An 18,034-nucleotide genomic window follows, 5' to 3' on the forward strand; every position below is an offset into this window, starting at 1 on the left:
TTGTTTGTTTACGCCTAAGAAATCATTCAGTCGTGATCGGGTTGTTGGCGCTTGCTTGCCGTAGGATGCTCGGGCTTGTTTGTATGCTGACCAGGTGGATGCTCGTCGACGTTTGAGCGAAGAAGGTGGGTTGGTTTTCCATGGGACCCGACGAGCATTTCCTTGCTTGGCAGTTGGTATCAGTTGAGATATCAGTGGGCATAAGATGTCCATCAATCTCTTGAGTGCTTCTTGCGCAGTGAGGCATTGGAATTCGAAATCCCAGTCTATGTCTGCCAAGATGGCATTCATGTCTCCATATCTCCCTCTTTCCCATAAGAGGTGATGGAGCGAGGTGTGTTGCAATGCGATTTCAACATCAAAGAAGTACTGACAGTGGATGCTGCAGTGGTCACAGCCAGGAGGAGGAGCTTGGACCGACACCAGCCCCATTCGATCGTTCTCGTTTGTTAAGATCAAGTCAAGAATGTTCCCCGAGCGTGGGAATGTGGGCTCCGTGACCCACTGCGTCAAGCCGAGCAGATCGAACAAGTTGCTGAATCGGGTGTCAGATGCTGAGGCGTGTCTCGTCGGGTCGTCAGGTGAGCTCCAATCTATAGTGGGGAGATTGAAATCGCCTAGGAGCACGGCTTCCTTGTCGATGCAGCTACTTGTGAGAAATGATTGGAGGCAGTCATTGTCAGCAGCTGAGTATCAGTGTGGCTAAATTCATTTTACGTTAGGGGGAAGATGTAGAAAAAAAGACCGGAAAGGATGTCATTATTTTCACAAAATTTGACTTTGACCCGTTGTAAGCACTGTTTTGATACCTATGTGTCACGAGAAAATGATGTAGAATAAAACTATGAAGGCATTCTGATATTCGGGATGATACATGAGGTTTTTAAGTCGTGTCATATATTTGAACATTTTGGTTATTCGAATAGTTGCCTTGGCGTGTTGTGAGAGTTTGCGAGGTTTCTGTTTCTCTTGCTCCTAGACGTTTGGGTTCGAGGTTGTTATTATAAGTCATGGCTGCCGGTGGATGTTTTTATTTATATTTTTAGGATGTGATTATACTTTTCATTATGGGTGGATTTCCCCGCATCATTACAATTTTGGCCACACTGCTGAGTATGAAGGGGGCCTGTACACCACGTAAATGTATGTGTCGAACCTGGTCATGCGGAATGACAAGACATTGCGGAATGAAGCGTTGACATTGTCGATTTGAAGATGTTCAGCCACATAAGCCGCCACTCCGTGAGCTTTGGTCGTTCCGCTGTCATTTCGCATGAGCTTGTACCCCGGAATTTGAATTGCTGCGTCGGAAACCTCCGCTGCAAGATGCGTCTCAGAAACCAGGAAGATGTCCGTTGAAGAATCAAGCTGAAGTGTGTCTTGGAGAGAAGCTATCTTGCTGCAGAGCCCGTTCACGTTACAATGTACAATGCTAATGGGGTACGTGTGCGACGTTTTTTCATTCTGCCTCAGTTTCCCAGCTGAGCGCGATCAGAGGGAGCGTCGGGTGGGCTTTCGCCCTGTGCGGGTCGGTTCAGTGGAGGATCAGAACCTGTGACATTGTCCCTGGCCGAGATGTGATTGACTTGGGACACAAGTAGGTTGAGGTAGCTCAAAAATATTAATTGTTCTTTTGGGTTTGTTCTTTTAAGTTATCCTTAAGCTAATGGCCTTAAAAGAGGATAACGTTAATTAACATTATTACTGCTTAAAAATTACTGCTTTAACCCACGCATGACGGGGGGGGGGGGCTCTACAGGGTAAAAGTATACATTGAGTCCGAGTGGCTGTTAAAAGATAAAGTTTTCATATTCTTACATTATTTGACATCCTGAATCCAAAAATGATACTTATATGTCCTGGAAATAAAAGAAAAAACATAATCAAACCTGACCTAACCTTACCTTTTACCTACAACCTACCATCCTACAACCTACAAACCTACAACCTAACCTAACCTAACCTACCAACCTAAAACCTAAAACCTACAAACCTACAACCTAACCTAACCTAAAACCTAGCGCTGTTCGGCCGTGCACACATACGTGCACGTTGCCCCGGCAACGGGCTATTGACCAATGATAAGCGCGCTACAGGGGGGCACAGGTATATGAAAAATCGCAGTGACGTTGCACTTTCCTCGCTTCTCATTGGTCAATAGCCCGTTGCCGGGGCAACCAGCACGTATGTGAGCGCCGGCAAGAGTACTAGCTGGCCGCCGATCAGGGCCCCTAAGTTTTTTGCTGTTACATATTTGTATCAACAGCGTCACAATTGTCCACTCGGACCTAATATATACTAATACCCTCTACAGAGCCCCCCTACCTACCGTTTTTCGGCAATATCTTCTAAACCGTTTCACGGATCATCACGAAACTTGCAATACCCTCAGCGGCATCAATTTGACACCTTGTGTTAAATTTCAACTTTCTAGCTGCCTACCATAGTTTGGCTGGAAATGACGTCAGAGTGACGTCATGTCGGCCGATTTTGATTCAAAATATTGCATTACGGCAAACGCTCTCAAGAGCTTAGATTTAAAGCTAGATCCAATTTCTTTGCATCAGTGGACTAAAAATACACGTAGCTATCAAACTACCATCTCGAATTTTCGAAATTTTGAAAATTTTGAAAAATATGTTTTTTACAAAAAATATATTTTTAGATTTTTTCAAAAAGTTGTTAATTTTTCACAAAAACCGGAATATATGTGATAGAACACACACTGATAAACTACTCTAGCAAGTTTTAGCCCAATATCTTCAAAATAGCCAAGTTATTTGCATTATTGTCAAAATTTTACAATTATATTTTTTCAAAAACCATTTTTCAGTACGTTTTTGACATCGTACAGCAATATAATTGGCATCATCGTATTCCTGAGCTCAAACTGCATCTGATAGACCACTTTTTGTTGAAAAATTTCATTTTCAAAATTTGACCTTTTCTGACCTGAAATTGACCTGACCTCTGTTAAATTCAGCCAAAAATGACCTCAAATGCTACAGACATTATTTTCTAAATATACGTGTAAAATGGACCATAAAACATGCGTCATGTGACCGATACATGATATATAATTTTCGTGACCTAAGATGACCTGGCCTTGACCTGAAAAATTCGAAGTAAAAGTTCGGTACCCTCAGGGTATCTAAGGCATATATCAAGGAGTGTGTAAACCAAAATTGAGCCTGATCGGACTTGTCAGTTGGCGGCCAGTGCCTAAATTGTAAACAAGCAAAAATGCCGATAATTTTTACTTTACCCTGACCTGCGACGTCATCAGTGACCTTGAGGTCAATGAAAATAGGTTTCGTTCGACAGTTTTTCCAGGGCTATCAGACGGCCTTTGTATTTTGACGGAGATAGTAGTTTCGGAGATAGGGGGGGGGGGGGGGGCTCTGGACTGGAGGAGAGCCCCCCTCAGTCACTCGCATTATGGAAAATACCCCAGTCATGGGCGGGTTAAAGCAGTAATTTTTAATTATTACATAGGTAACCAGCTTATCCTACCAGTGCTTTTATTTTATGTGATGATGAAAGGTACCTACTGCTTTTCAGAAGTAGGTAGTCTGAAGCTGGTTGCTGCAATTAAATGATGTCTAAGCCATTTGCTGGTAGTTGTTAAGGGACTAAGTTGTGTGCTCCAACCTGTGCTCAAACTGAGAGGTAAGTCTTCAATGCGTTTTAGTGGCTCCAGAAATAAGTTTGGAGATCCAACATTGTATTTATTGTTCCCAGATGATCTTAGAGTTCAAGACCCCAACACTTAGTCAGGACGCTGGCCATGGCCATTGGCCAATGAACTTTATAGCAGTGAACATTTGAGTGAACATTTGATACTTTCGACAAACGGCCAATATTGCATTGATAACCATTTCTTGGATATAGCTATTTTATTTTAATACTAGTTAATATTATCAGGTCTTTTTAATTGCTGAGCTCCCTAGTTCCACTCAGGTCTATAGGTCTCAATTTACAATATTCACAGGTAGCATGAGTGTTGTTACCTCTCATGGATGCATTCCTATTTTGTTATTGGATATTGAATGAGACTGAGGATAGAGGCCAATATGGATGGGTGGGGCTGGGGACAAAATTTCATTCGTCACTCATTATTACTCACACTCACAAATACCAGCTTCATTGTGACCAGATCCACGCCACCTTTGTCAGTGTCGCCATCTACTTTGTGTTGGTGTAAATCATATACACAAATCCACTCAGTGCTACTCACCCCGACCCTCAGATGATGCACCGACAAGTGGGCGGCGGGAAGCGGATTCGGATGGACGAGGGTCCTCCGACCGACTATGAGGCGCCGCCCATGACTCCGTACAGTGAGATGGACCCGGCGACGCCCTACTCGGTGCCGGCCACGCCCTACAGTCACATGGAGCAGACGCCAGTGCACCAGTGAGTACAGACGAACTGAGAGGGTAGGGGCTGCGGGGGAGGATGGCAGTGTGAAGGAGAAAGGATGGTGAGAAGTTGGGATGGCTGGATGATAATGTGGTATAGGGCTCATATTTGGCTGAATATGGTGTACACAAGAGGACAAGTCGTAGGTAAGGCTTACATACTACATAGCAGAGAAGGTAGATTAAAAGATGGGACTATGATCTTTTCATGTATGTTTTACTTCATTATTCGTATAAAACTTTTGGCTATGAAACGGCTGCACTGTAGGCCGGCAGCCCGAAAAAGCGCTAAAAATTCCCCCAAACTGACTGTGCGCAATATGAACAAAATAGGTATCATTTAATCCCAAATTGATCGAAGAATACGTTTCCGATGCCAGTTTTTCCCTAAGGTCAAAAATGAGGTCGTCAGTTGCAGGGGCTCCGCCACAGGGGGGTACGCGGGGGTCCGGACCCCCTCAATAATTTACCTGGGGGGTACAGTACCCCCCAATATTCCGAATACCTATAAGCTTGTTTTCGCGTAAGAATGACTAAATCATTCACAGAATGTGTTGTATAATTTAGAATGTGCAGTGTTGACAGTCGCAAAGCTAAGGAATTTAAGATCTAGAAATGTAGGGATCCCTTAAAATGTGACACACGAAGCGCTCAACTCTCGCCGACCTATCTGTAGGTACGGGAGTGTCATTATTCTACCATTTTGTTATTAAAATGAATGCGTTTAAGATTGCTATAGGATTAGCTCAGCATGCAGTAGCGGCGGAACACCTTCAATCAACGGGGGGCACTGCCGACTTTTGGTCCCATTCTTTCCATGCAACGCCCATAGGGCTAATGTTAAAATGCCAAAATCAAAGGGGGCACGGTGCCCCGGTGCCCTCCCCGTTCCGCCGCCAATGTCAGCATGCTAGAATTCGGCTATAATTTCGTGAGGGAGGTCCAGCTTGCAGGATGAGGACACCTAGACACAATACCCGCCCCAAAAGAGCTTCAAAGCGATCTGAGAATCCTTTTTCCATGTGAGGTCAACCGATAGTGTTGGGGGAGGGGGGTTAAGCCGGTCTTTCAAGCACCGTACTAGTCTAAGCAGCCTCACACCGTTCTGAGGTAATATGCAATAATCTGCACAGGACTCTGAATGCACGTCGGTAGAGATACGTCTACAAATCACAACTCTTACAGGATCCCCTGCATAACCTGACCTTTGATTCATTTGCAGCATTTTGATATCCATTTTCAGGTCAAGCTAGGTCACTCTCTGATCATAGAGACTGAATGTCAGTCTCTAAGGGCTCCATACTGCTATATGTATGAGGGCAGGGCTTTCAAATCCCTTCACCGACTCCTAAAGCCCTGCGCTTTCCTTTAACTACGGCCTTGGAGGACCCGGCACTGGCAGCTAAGAGCCTACATAGATATCTGAGCGCCTATGAAGGTCCCTGAGTTCCCAAGCGCATGCCAGTCACTGAGAGCCTAATGCGCTGTCTGATGGCTAACACCGCCCTTGGAGCGCGCAACACGGCCTCCATTGCTCAAAAACGTTGATTTGAGAGGTCGCCATGTCGATGCCAATGGGCTCCGCTTCTCGGTTTTCGATTTCTTGTGCAAATTGAGCCTTGGTTTTCGGTTTAAAGCAAAATTATCCCGATAAAATTATTAAGTTTTCTTTGAGCTGTAGAAAAAGCGGCAATTTTTCATCATCTTCGGGAGCTGCAGGGGCAGGATGAATTCGCCCAAAATGCCCACCCTGGATCCGCCAGCAAGGTTTTGTGTTTTCGGTCGGACCCCCCCAATCCCAAAACCGTGGCGGAGCCCCTGAGTCAGTTGTCACCAAACACAAGACAATTGACTCTCTAGTGGCCACCACGTTTACCAATTTTCATGATGATCTTTAGTGGTTATTTATTAGCTGACCAATAGTTGTTTTGAACGAAATTTCCTGTCAGACTAGTTCAGGGCACTGTTGTTCACTGTGCCAACATCATTCTCACATATTGCATCGCTTTTCTGCAAGATAAGCTAGCTTTTTGCAAGCAGCTGCAAGACGTAATTAAAAATCATATCTAATTTTTTAATTAGACTTTTATAAAAATGTGATTTCGAGCGGCTAAAAATGAACATTTTATACTAGCCTCTGATTACTCATCTTTCGTTCCATATAGGTGCTTTGCTGCTTTTCCCTGCTACTTTTCAAGATATGCGCCAGTAAACCACATGATGTAGGGGCAATTGTCACCTCGCCGCTCTACTGAAGGCCCGGCGCTCTTTAAAGCGCTGGAAGTTGTGAAAAACAAACGCGTATAATCTGAATAAAATATATGTCCCTGAGCTCAGAATTGATCAACGCACACAATGCTGTCAAAAATTTTGGGCCAAACTGAAAAACTCAGTCATTATTAACCCCCAAACACAAGTCAGTGATAATCAACAACAACTTGCTCTTTAGTTAGACTTTTTGAGAAATGTTATTTCGAGCCGCTAAAAATGACCATGCCATACAAACCACTAATCATCTTTCTGTCATGCCCTACTCGCAATTTTTGCTAATGCCTGCTACTCTTCGAGATCACGTGACCTCACCATTAAAAGTAAATGGGGAAATAAGGAAACTGTTGTTTTTGCGCATGGAATGATCTCAGAACTATCTCAAGCACACGGAATCGTGATTTCATGCACTCCTTGCAAGATCCGATGCTTTACTTTTGCATTTTTGACATTCCGTGACGTCATTTATGACGTCACTACAGTCATAGGAGTTTCTCGTCAATAACTCATGATCAAATTGAGCCAGCGACTCGGGAAAGCCACCAATGGACTCGGAAAGACCTCCCGAATCGAATGATATGCAATACGACTTCCTTCGATTAAGTTCGTGGCCTGATGGGTTCTGACCTGACCTTGACTCGAGGTCAACACCTTAAGTTGACCTCACCCGGACAAAAAGTATACCATTCGACGCGCCTGAGCCAGGCGAACACGATGGTGCCAAAATCACTGCTCTGCGGCCATTTTTGCGAAATTATTTACCAAAAACCAAACCCTACCTTGGGCTTTTTGACTTCACCTCAGAGGTTACCGGTGGACCTGGGACCTTAAAATCGGGTATCAATCGTTCCGTCTTGAAACGGCGCACACGCTCGTTTTTTCCGCGAGGCTGTAGCTCCATTAGGGGCGAAACGGCGAAAAGGGGTCGTACCAACCCTCCCCCTCGGCCGGCCGAGGGGGTGGGGGGTGGGGGTCCGACAATAGGTCCGGCGAGGGTTAAGCAGCCCCACTTCGTTTTTAGCATGCTTGCTTGTCACTGAGATCAACAACTCAATCACAGATAATTTCTAGCACTTTTCCGGGCCCCCGGCCCAGTGTGGGCTGGGGGTGTCCCTAGTTTCCTCGGACGTTCCTCGAAACCACGATAGAGGGCACTACTGGGTGTTTGGTTCGCTGGGGTGGCGCCTGGACAGCTAGTTAGCTAAGTGCTGAAGGCTGTGAAAAAAAAAAACAAGTGGTGGGTGTGGACAGCACTCTGCGCGAATGTTGTAGAAATGTGGTGCGGTTCAGAGGCGCTGTCCGGCCTTATGACTTCCGACTAAGCTAGTGTCGGGATGTGTGGTCAGCTACCGTGGAATATGAGATGTAAACAACAAAGCGAACTAAAGGCTTGCTTGTTGATGTCGAGGCTTGGCCAAACGACGAGATCTAAAGGCATCACTCCATTCTACTCCGCTATTTTTGTGTCTTAATGAATTAACTGCATGGACCGTCATTGGTGCAGTCTAGTGTAAGTCAGACTGGTGTAAGTCTCAGCAACCATTTCACAGAATGTCGCCAGTTGATATTTGTGCGAAAAGCCGAGCACTTGATATGCTTAGAATGAGAAAGATCCCCGGAATTATGCCTGACGTAAATTTTTGGTCGGTGTGGACATCTAAAATGTATCTGGGCTTAGTTGTTCATTTGTAAATTTGCAGTTAGATAATAATCTACATAAATTTAGAGAATAGTATGTTTTGTCTTTGGATTATGAATTACCATTTTATTAACCCTCGCGGGCCCGGGGGGGGGGCGTTTTTCGCCCCCCCTGGCGAATATTTGCGATAACTCCCGAACGCTTAGGGATAGGAAGGCGAAACTTTCAGTACCTTTTCTCCCATCAATTTGACATCTTCTGAAGTAAAAAATTTGGACCTAGCCCCCTTGATGACGTCACAAGGTCCATTTTTCTAGACCCCTGCACGGCAAACTTCGGCGTCACAGACGCAAACTTCAAATAGCTGCTAAAAATAGAGTTTTAGAGATAAAGACAAATTACGAGCACGGCTGTGTAGCGTTTGACCAAGAGAAAAATAGAAAAATAGTTTTGGTGACCTGAGGTCAGAGGTCAGGTCAACGACCCCGAAATGTGGTTTTAGTTTTTCGCAAATAACTTCGACAAAAATGGTCCTAGAGCTACGGCAGTGGTACCATCGCATTCGCCTTGTCAAGCCGCGTCGAATGATATATATTTTGTTCGGAAAAGGTCAAGTTTCATGTTGACCTCATGTGACCTCGAATGACCTCTGGTTGACCTTGACACATGAAAGGTCGTTTATGATGGATTTGTACCCGCTGATCACGAATCTGGCATCTATTTTCCTCTAAGCCTTCATTTAGAGCTTCCGGATGGCAAAATTGTCTTATTTATTATTACTAACTTAATAAGTGAAATAGCCTCTAGCAGGGATACTCTTGTGTGACCTTGACCTTTGAGCTGCCTTGTATCGTAAGATGAACCACAAATAGGGAACTGATAAGCCTCAAAACATTTCAAAACATCTTGGAAGTTAGCACGCAAGATGTGCGAAAAAGTGCAAAGTTTGAGGTCAATTTTGAGCGTGACCTTGACCTTGACCTTTAATTTAGAGCACATTTTCAGAATCCTCAGATCCTCTTCTTTCGTTTGACACCCAATTTTGCCGGTTTGATGCAGCCTGCCGTCCTCTAGAAGGCTTACTTTGAGATCACTACACATGTGCCGGTTTTGGCCTTTGACCTTGACCTCTGACCTTGAAAATTGACCTGAGGTCAAAAAATTTAGGTGCATTAGAATCGTCTCGTAAGGACCTTTCGTTTGGTATCGCTTTTGTTTCCGTAGCTCTCTTATTTACGGAGTTAGACAGGGGGGGGGGGGGGGCGAAAAACGCCCCCCCCGGGCTGCGGTGGTTGGGATTACCCCCCGGGCCCGGCCGGGTTAAATGCTTGAATCCCCTTTCGCCCATAATTCATAGTTCACAAAGATCCTTAGTTCGTAGGCTCACCCAATCGCAGTATCTGTATTAGCTTTACATATATAAACTCCAAAATACTTTACACAGTGGACAATGTCACATGCCTAGTCACAACGGAACCAATTTCCAAAGTCATTTTTAATCACACGCCCACACACGCTTAGCTCTGAACTGATCTATTTGTGCAAACTGCAAATATAAGTCGACTGTTCAGACGAAACCCTCTACCTCTATTTGTGCACCCCTGCTTGGAGCGAAACACAGCGACAGCGGCGCGATTCATGTACGCGCGTTTGTAGCATTCCTTCCCGGTGATGCGTTTCTGCCTCAGAGGTTTGACCGGTCAGACTTCTCCAGGATATTATCGGTCACATCCTCCACTTTGGTCACACCTGTAAAACGAAGAAAGCTATTATCAATGAATGGTGTAGTGTGGATGTGCTAGTTTTTTTTTGTTGTTGTTGTTTTTTTTTTTGTTAGCCGTGCTGTTTTTCGATTTTTTGTTTTTATTGGGCTAGTTCAACGACCGGGACCAGTTAGGTTTCTACTTCTTGTCACATACACAATTGATTTGTCGGTCACAGTGCGTTATCTGCAATCCGTTCTATCTATTGACGGTTAATGTCCCGCGATGTAGAATAATTTGGTCATAAGCCCTGATCGTCTGCCTGCCCCCGCCAAGTCTCGTCTGTCTACCCAGTCTCGTCTAGCCCTCCCGGCCGAGCGCGGTCAGTTGCTCACCGCAGAGTCCCATGGCGAGCCGCAGCTCGTCTCTGAGCAGCGTCAGCGCTAGCTGCGCGCCGCGCTGGCCGTCGTACGCAAGGCCCCAGAGCATCGGCCGTCCCACGAACACCATCTGAGCGCCCAGCGCCAGCGCCTTGATGACGTCCGTGCCGCGGCGCACGCCGCCGTCCATGAACACGGGCAGGCGGCCGGCGAGCGCGGCGACCACGGGCCGCAGTGCGTCCACGGCCGCCAGACAGCCGTCCAGCTGCCGGCCGCCGTGGTTGGAGACGATGACACCCCCGGCGCCGTGTTCAGCCGCCAGCAGCGCGTCCTCGGGGGTCATGATACCCTTGACGAGCACGGGTAGTTTGGTGATGCTGCGCAGCCACGCCAGGTCGGTCCAGGACAGAGACGGGTCGAACTGACTGGTCACGAAGTGGCTGATGCCCGACGACTGCTCGACGCTGCCCTTGACGTTCTTCTTGTATTCCTCGTCGAAATTGGCCAGGCTGTGGGCATGCACCCAATAGTAAGTTTGTGTTGAGATTTGACTTATCTCTTTGAGCAAGATGTCAACTTGGGGTTAGTTTGACGATTTTGAGACAAGCCGTCAGTAATTTCTGAACATGCGTTTTTTTATTACATCTTAGTTGAGGGCGAGGCAAGACTGGGAGTTGGTTCGATTGTTCCCCTTACTATATCATTGAAGTGCGTCGGCGATTAGATTATTGTTTATCACTCCGCGGCGTAGCTGTTGACCCGTCCATCTACGTCCCTCCATATACGACAGATAATCGGTCTTCAGTTCATAAATGGACATATTGAAGCAGAGCGTCAGGCGGAACAATCCCCACCTCTCCTTGACAACCCACCTGAGGTGCGGCGGCAGTTTGAAGCCGTTCCGTACGTCGGCCAGCCGTTTACCGAACATCTGAGCGTCCACAGTCAGCACCAGGGCGGAGAAGCCGGCGCTCTCGGCCCGCTCCACCATCCGCTGCGTCATGTCCCTGTGGATGGGTGGCGAGGTCAGTGGTGGAGCGGGGATCAGGTGGCGGTAGTTTAAGCTCTGCTTTACATCTTTATTTGAAGAAAGCAGAGCAGCGGCTCCGTCCTTGGATGGCTCATGTTCCAATCGTTCCAATCGTATTGGTGTTCCAATCAGGTGTTCCAATCGTATTACTTGGACGACGTGCTTATTCATCATTAACTTTTTACTAGGGAAAAATCGAAGTCATCACTCGAACTCTAACCAGTCATTATCGTCTTTCATTAAATAGTAAACCACTTTGAGATTCTAAGCGCGCCTGTCTCACCGGTTTTTCAGCACGTACAGCTGGAACCATTTGACGGCTTTGGGCGCGGCGGCGGCCACTTCCTCGATGCTGCTAGTTGATATGGTGCTCAGTGTGTAGATGGTCCCCATCGCCTCCGCCGCTGTGGTGGACGGGGCAGAGAGGAGTTTATAGGCATGGGCTTTAATGGAGAAGCGTTACTCGATACTCGTCAGTACGCCCATTTTACCACCTACGTTTTTATCCGTGTTTCAAAATAACTTCTTCCATTTCCATGTGTGAGTTAGAATCGTTGAATCCTTTGTTCGCTAAAGCTAGATTTTGGTTGTGGTAATGTCCCAGCATTAAATCACTAGATAATGTTATGAGACCTTTTTAGTCTATTCTAAAACTTGCCGGCTCGTTTATATGTAGATGCCGTTTGAGCGTGAGTGTTTACCTCTGGCTATCGCGCACTCTCCGTCTGGGTGATCCGCTCTCCCCTACTGAGTGCCCCGCTCTCCCCTACTGAGTGCTTACCTCTGGCATTCGCGCACTCTCCGTCTGGGTGAGCCAGTTTTTGCATGGCCGACGGCGCCACGCCGATGGGCATGCTGACCCGGTGACCCAGCACGGTCTGGGTCAGGTCAACGTGTGAGATGTCCACCAGAGCACGTGGTCGGAGACGGTACCTGCACAGAAACACATAAACTTAATGGTATGCACTTAATGGTATGCTTTGCAACAGGGAAAGGGTGAACTGGAGGAGAGAGGATTACTGACGTTGGTTTACTATGGTAGTGCAAAAAGTAATGAAGATATGTTGGTGGTCTAAGAGGACTCGCATGGAGGGCCTTTGCCCATTTTAAGCAGGCACTTGATTATTTTCAAATGAAGTGGCTTTGAAGTATAAATAATCTATACGATATTTGTTTGGAAAACTTGACCTCTATTCGGCTGCAACTGATTCTGAGAACTGGAGCCTGTAGTTGGCTGCCTTATCAGACTAGCATGTATGATTGATGATGACCATCACTTAAGCTGTGATTGAACGGCCATCTGTGCCTTGTCAGCTGGGACAGGCCGATTCTGTCCTATCCTATCCTACCGCCCCATCCTTTCCACACGCTTACCGCTGGTAGGCGGTCACGTTCTCTTTGAGCGTCTGCTCGGCGTCCGCTCCGGCGTTGTAGTACCCATTGGTGTTTTTGTCGAGTCGGGCCAGCGCCGTCCGCTCCAGGTCGTCGATACAGCAGACCACACTAGACATCGTCTGTGGACGGGAGTAAACAGAAGTAACCGTTGAGCTGCGCGCCCGGAGCATGTAACACAGACAGACAGAACGGGGACTCGTGCGCAGCGGTGGTTGGTGTTTGGTTCTGAGAAGCGTGCGCTCAACTGCGCAGCGTGGCTGTTATGTCAGTTCAGTTTTATCAACAGTTGTTAATGCAACTAGCAATGCAAAACGGCCATCTAAACTGTTGAAACAGTCCTTTAAAATTCATTTAGGGACACGAGCGTCTATACTTATGCGCATAGAAACCGTCTATCCAGAAACGTCTTGTAAATCGTTGCACAGCACCGACTTACTTGTGTGGGTGGAGCTGGTAGCGCGCTCATTTCGCCTGATCCGCACCTTCCGCCGTCGTCGCCGCCCGCGTAGTGCCGCCCCTGTCGCCGGGCACTACCAGAAGTAAACTGGGCGGCGCAGCGGGCAAGGTCGGCGCGACGAGCGCCTGCGCTGGGGAGGAGTAGCGGGGGGGGGGGGTGGACGGCTGCCAGAGCAGAGAGGCCCAATGAGGCGCCAGGCGGGATGTTGTGTTGAAAAGACCGCTACGAGACAGGAAGTAGATGTCTGCGAGATCGCAGAATGGATACCGTGAAAGTGGATGATGCTCGACGTTGGACTTATTTTTTAACAGGCGTTTTAGATTATTAGTGTAGCTACGAATTGTTATGCACGCTTGCTTACCGTGGCTGTAGTGTATTACGTGTCGTATTTAAGTAATGCATACCTATCTGTCTGTCGAGATGCACTGTCTCGGAAGTTTTTTCTTTCTTTCTTAAGTTATCGGATAGTTGTCCCTAATAGCCCATGCGCCTCGTGTAACACCACCATCGTCCTATTTCAGGCCTCAGTACCAGGGCGTCGACTATGCGGCTCAGCAGCATTACCAGCAGCAGGGTTACGAGGCGGCGACGTTCGACGCCCAGCAGCACTACCAGCAGCAGCAGCAGCAGCAGCTCCTGCTGCACCAGCAGCAGCTGCAGCAGCAGGCGGCTGTGCAGGTGCGTCCCGACACGTGTGAGAACACCTGACTGCGAGACGGTCGCCGATGCTGCGTGAATCGAGGGAGTAGATGGGTGAAGCCTAGAAATTTCGTTAGTTTTGATCAAAAACTTTGCAGCACCGGTGGGAATTTTGGTAAGTTTTCGGTTTCAGTAATACACACGCATTAGTGTATTTTGTGTATTTTGTACAATTTTGGACCCACTAAGTGTTGTTGTTAAGCTCCGTCACGACCCTGTATTTCAGCAACAGCAGATGTACGCAGCTGCTGAACTGGAGCAGCAGCAACAGCAACAACAACAGCAGCTCCAACAGCAGCAGCAGCAGCTCCAGCAGCAGCAGCAGCAGCAGCAGCAGCAGGCGGCGCAGGAGGAGCAGCAGGCGCCGATGCTGTCTCCGGAGCCGCCCCAGCAGCAGCAGTACGAACCGATTCCGCCCATCACCATATCGATGACTCGCCGCGGCAGAGGACGATGTGAGTGTAAAGGGAGGAGGCTACGGACTCAGGATGTCTCTTATACTCTCTAGGAGGGAATTTGAGTCGAAGGGACGCATTGTTCTTGATGTGCAGCTTTGAACGTGTGTTTTAGAACGGCACAATTATCAAGGGCTGACAGTACGCGGCTACAGGTTTGACGGTGTGGCGTCTGGTTCGCTGAATATGTGGCGTGGGAATGAACTGCTGACTGACAGCTGTCGCTGCCTGAGGGCGGGTGGGGGCCGTGAATGGTGGTGGTGGGGGGGGGGGGGGAGGGTGCAGGAAGTCGAGCATGCATCTTGGGAGGCATAAACGAAAAAGAAATCTGCTTTGCGTTGCATATTTTTGTAATCGATTAAATCTGTGCAGCATTCTCATTGGGCAATCAGATTCACGATGCTTCTTGACGAACACAGGCTTTGTGGCTTGACGGACACAGGCTTCGAATTCTTCCGCCAGTAACCAGTTGAACAATTTATTCTGGCTCGTGTGTCCTCCCCATTCTGTCACCTATCGCCACGGTCTCCCTAACCCCTCTCCCCTCCCCTACAGCGGCGGTGATCAAGCGTCCCGCCGAGCCGGCCGCCGAGCCTATGATGCTCGATGACGGCCCGCCGGGGAAGCGTACCCGGGCCGGTCGCGCCGGCCGCGGCCGCGCTCACGAGCACGGAGTCGGTGACGAGGAGCCCAGTCTGTACAAAATCGTCAAGGAAGGCCGTTCACTGCTTCAGGTGGGTGGCGTCGACACGGGGCGCAGAAGATGGGATGTGATGTAAAAGGATGTGCAGCTTTACTTATATCATTCTTCCTACTCATATGTTTTTTTGCCACTCAGTCTTGATGTGCCTATCATAAATACGCAGATGTGACCAAATGCTGTCTATAAAGTCTGGTCGTTATGTAATGGACTTTCACTGGCAGGTATACAGGGTGTCCGGAAAGTTCTGGCGCTTTTCAACATTTTCTAAAACAAATGCCATTGGTTCATAGATACTCATCAATGGATTAAAACAATGACCAGGGACACCAAGCCACATCCTTCTGCTAACTGCTCATTCAATGAAACTATCGTCGGCGCCGACGACGGCCTCGACGTAGGGGAGGAAGCGCCTGTGGGTTTTGACGATGTGGGGCATTTCCAGGCTCTCCCATGCTGTCATGATGTGATTCTTCAGCGACTCCAGGTTGGGGTGATGAATGGCCTAGATCCTGTTCTACAAAACGCGTAGCACGCCTTAGTCGAGCGGGTCAGGTTAGGAGAATAAGGCGGCCTGATCTCATTTCGCCACGGTGATCTGGCCCGGCAAGCTCCTCTGTCAGTTTAGCTTGAACGGCAGTGGCGTTGTTGGAGGGCGCTCTGTGCTGTTGAAATGCGAAGTGGCCCTTAGGGCAAGGCGTCTTGACCCTCGGGTTGATGTGGCTGTCCAGGAACCCCTCGTGGACCAGCCTGTTATTCATTTATTCGACATTGACGAAGATGATGGGACATTTGTGTCCATCAGAGCCCCGCACTTTCCTCGATTGCCGCGCTGAAATGCTGCTCCGTTCTCGGCAGTTTTGACATACCGCGGTCGTACCAGCCTGAGGATATTTTCTAAGGAATTCCCGAGTCGGAATAAACCTTTACCTGCTAAACCATTCATCGAAAAACGCCGCATTGCGCTGCAACTCGCGCCTCGTTCAAGGCGCACCCGGCCGCCGCGCGCAGGCATTCAGCGATAAGGCGCATCTTTACCCATTTACCCATCACTGAGCACGATTCCAGGGTCATATTTACACGACCCCTAGCTGAGCGGTCAACGAGGGGTCATGTCTGGTGATTGGCTGAATGTCCAATAATCACAGCGCGCTTTAGACGGCGTCCAAAAGAAGCGCCAGGACTTTCCGGACACCCTGTATATTATAACCCCATTCTTATGAATCCGACAAACGTTACGCTGCTGACAGCTTACTACGTCGATCTAACTAACATTTCCTCCCCTCCCCTACACTGTCTCGTCTCCCTCCAATTTCAGACCGTAGTAGACGAGTGGATCGACCAGTACAAGGTGAACCGCAACGTGGCGCTGCTGGCACTCAACCAGTTCTTCATCACCGCCTCTGGCTGCAAGGGCGTCATCACCGCCAAGATGCAGCAGACCATGGAGGACGTGGCCATCATCAGAAAGATGACAGAGGAGTTCGACGAGGTTCGTGATGTTTTGTCGAACGATGGGCTTGATATTTGATTTTCGGTTATTGTTTGTGAACTCGGCAATTCTCAACGGTGCTGCCGAATGTAAATCATGTCTCAAATGAATGATGTGTTTGATATCACCGTTGTGTTTGATATCACCGTTGTTGTTGCTTCGAAATGAAATATCAGCAAGCATAATGAAGAATGCATCATTTTTTTCTACATTTCCATCAAACATGCCCCAACACACGCCCAACTGACTGACTGATCATCCTTCCCACGCAGGAATCTGGCGAGTACCCGCTGATCCAGACGGGCCAGCAGTGGAAGAAGTTCCGCGCCAACTTCTGCGACTTTGTGGGCACGCTGGTGAAGCAATGTCAGTACAGCATCATCTACGATCAGCATCTGATGGATAACGTCATCTCGTTCCTGACCGGGCTGACCGACTCGCAGGTCCGCGCCTTTCGGCACACCGCTACACTGGCAGGTCAGTCTTGGTGTACAGCGGATCCTTAGAACGGGTGGAATGAGGGTGGGTTGTGGGAACATTGGGGGTGTCTAAGTTAGACCATAGACCTTTGTATGTGTATAGACTAGAGGTTTATGACTAGACCCACGATTGACGCCTAATTTACGAATTCATGTGGAAAAGAAGGGTTTTGCAAGGAGGAACTTGTGCCTTAGGGTGAGAGTAATTCAGCTGAAACTTTTGTCGGCAAGATAATTTTACATTGACGTATGTTGGCGTTTCACGACGTTTTTTATTCGATTTTTTTTTTGTCATTTCACAATACTCAACCAAAATATGGTGGTGGGCGCGCCTTTTCTTTTCCTGACCGTCTATCTTCCCTCCCCAGCGATGAAGCTGATGACGGCACTGGTGAACGTGGCCCTCACCGTCTCCATTAACCTGGAGAATACCCAGCGACAGTACGAGGTGGAGCGACAGAAGGTGGGTCACCCCTCGGCCCTCCGTCCCTCCCCGCTCACCCCAGCAGCTGCTGTCCCCTGAGGGCAGCTGGCGAGACAGTCCGCGGTAGGAGGGTGAATGATGAGTTTGACGTAAAAAGCCCGCTCACATGACAACGCGGAATGTTTCACTTCCATACGTGTGGCGCAGTTTCTAAAACAAAGCCATCGGGATACACATTCAACTATCAATCTCCTTACCTCTGAATCAATTGCCACCTTTTACGCTGCAATTCTGTCGGAAGTGACCACGTCGGAGACGTCCAGCCGACCATCCCCGCGCACATCGTTAACCCCATGTATTTAGGGCCTTGGTTAACCCGCGCCCCGTAGGGGGGGGGGGGCCGAAACGCCCCCCCCCCCTGTCCTTTTCCGTCGATATCTCCTAAACGGCTGGAGATATCGCCACCAAACTTTCAGGACCCCTCCGGGCATC

The 18,034-nt window shown here is 48.3% G+C and overlaps 2 protein-coding genes across 11 annotated transcripts in view; one reads left to right on the forward strand and one right to left on the reverse strand.

Annotated features, from left to right (window-relative positions):
- The window catches only part of LOC122392107 (cohesin subunit SA-2-like), a 40,007-nt gene that overhangs the window by 2,267 nt on the left and 19,706 nt on the right, over positions 1 to 18,034 (forward strand). For 6 of the 10 annotated variants that reach the window (XM_043386639.1, XM_043386636.1, XM_043386641.1 and 3 more), the window contains exons 2-9: positions 3,562 to 3,669; positions 4,250 to 4,416; positions 13,815 to 13,971; positions 14,219 to 14,447; positions 15,003 to 15,181; positions 16,466 to 16,639; positions 16,912 to 17,116; positions 17,487 to 17,581. In XM_043386639.1, the coding sequence (XP_043242574.1) occupies positions 4,250 to 4,416; positions 13,815 to 13,971; positions 14,219 to 14,447; positions 15,003 to 15,181; positions 16,466 to 16,639; positions 16,912 to 17,116; positions 17,487 to 17,581 (1,206 nt within the window). In that variant the 5' untranslated portion in view covers positions 3,562 to 3,669. The remainder of the gene's footprint in view (positions 1 to 3,561; positions 3,670 to 4,249; positions 4,417 to 13,814; positions 13,972 to 14,218; positions 14,448 to 15,002; positions 15,182 to 16,465; positions 16,640 to 16,911; positions 17,117 to 17,486; positions 17,582 to 18,034) is intronic. The other 4 variants (XM_043386637.1, XM_043386640.1, XM_043386642.1 and 1 more) reach the window with 1 other exon arrangement.
- On the reverse strand, positions 9,687 to 13,379 carry LOC122392109 (peroxisomal (S)-2-hydroxy-acid oxidase GLO3-like). The gene is made up of 7 exons (XM_043386647.1): positions 13,273 to 13,379; positions 12,816 to 12,955; positions 12,223 to 12,374; positions 11,725 to 11,845; positions 11,284 to 11,418; positions 10,427 to 10,920; positions 9,687 to 10,077 (listed from the first exon to the last, which is right to left on the reverse strand). Exons 1-7 carry the CDS (start codon positions 13,300 to 13,302, stop codon positions 10,013 to 10,015), a joined length of 1,137 nt encoding a protein of 378 aa, XP_043242582.1. The 5' UTR covers positions 13,303 to 13,379; the 3' UTR covers positions 9,687 to 10,012.

Source organism: Amphibalanus amphitrite, unplaced genomic scaffold, assembly GCF_019059575.1.
Source record: "Amphibalanus amphitrite isolate SeventyFive unplaced genomic scaffold, NRLGWU_Aamphi_draft 000469F_arrow, whole genome shotgun sequence".
Classification (NCBI taxonomy): Eukaryota; Metazoa; Arthropoda; class Thecostraca; order Balanomorpha; family Balanidae; genus Amphibalanus; species Amphibalanus amphitrite.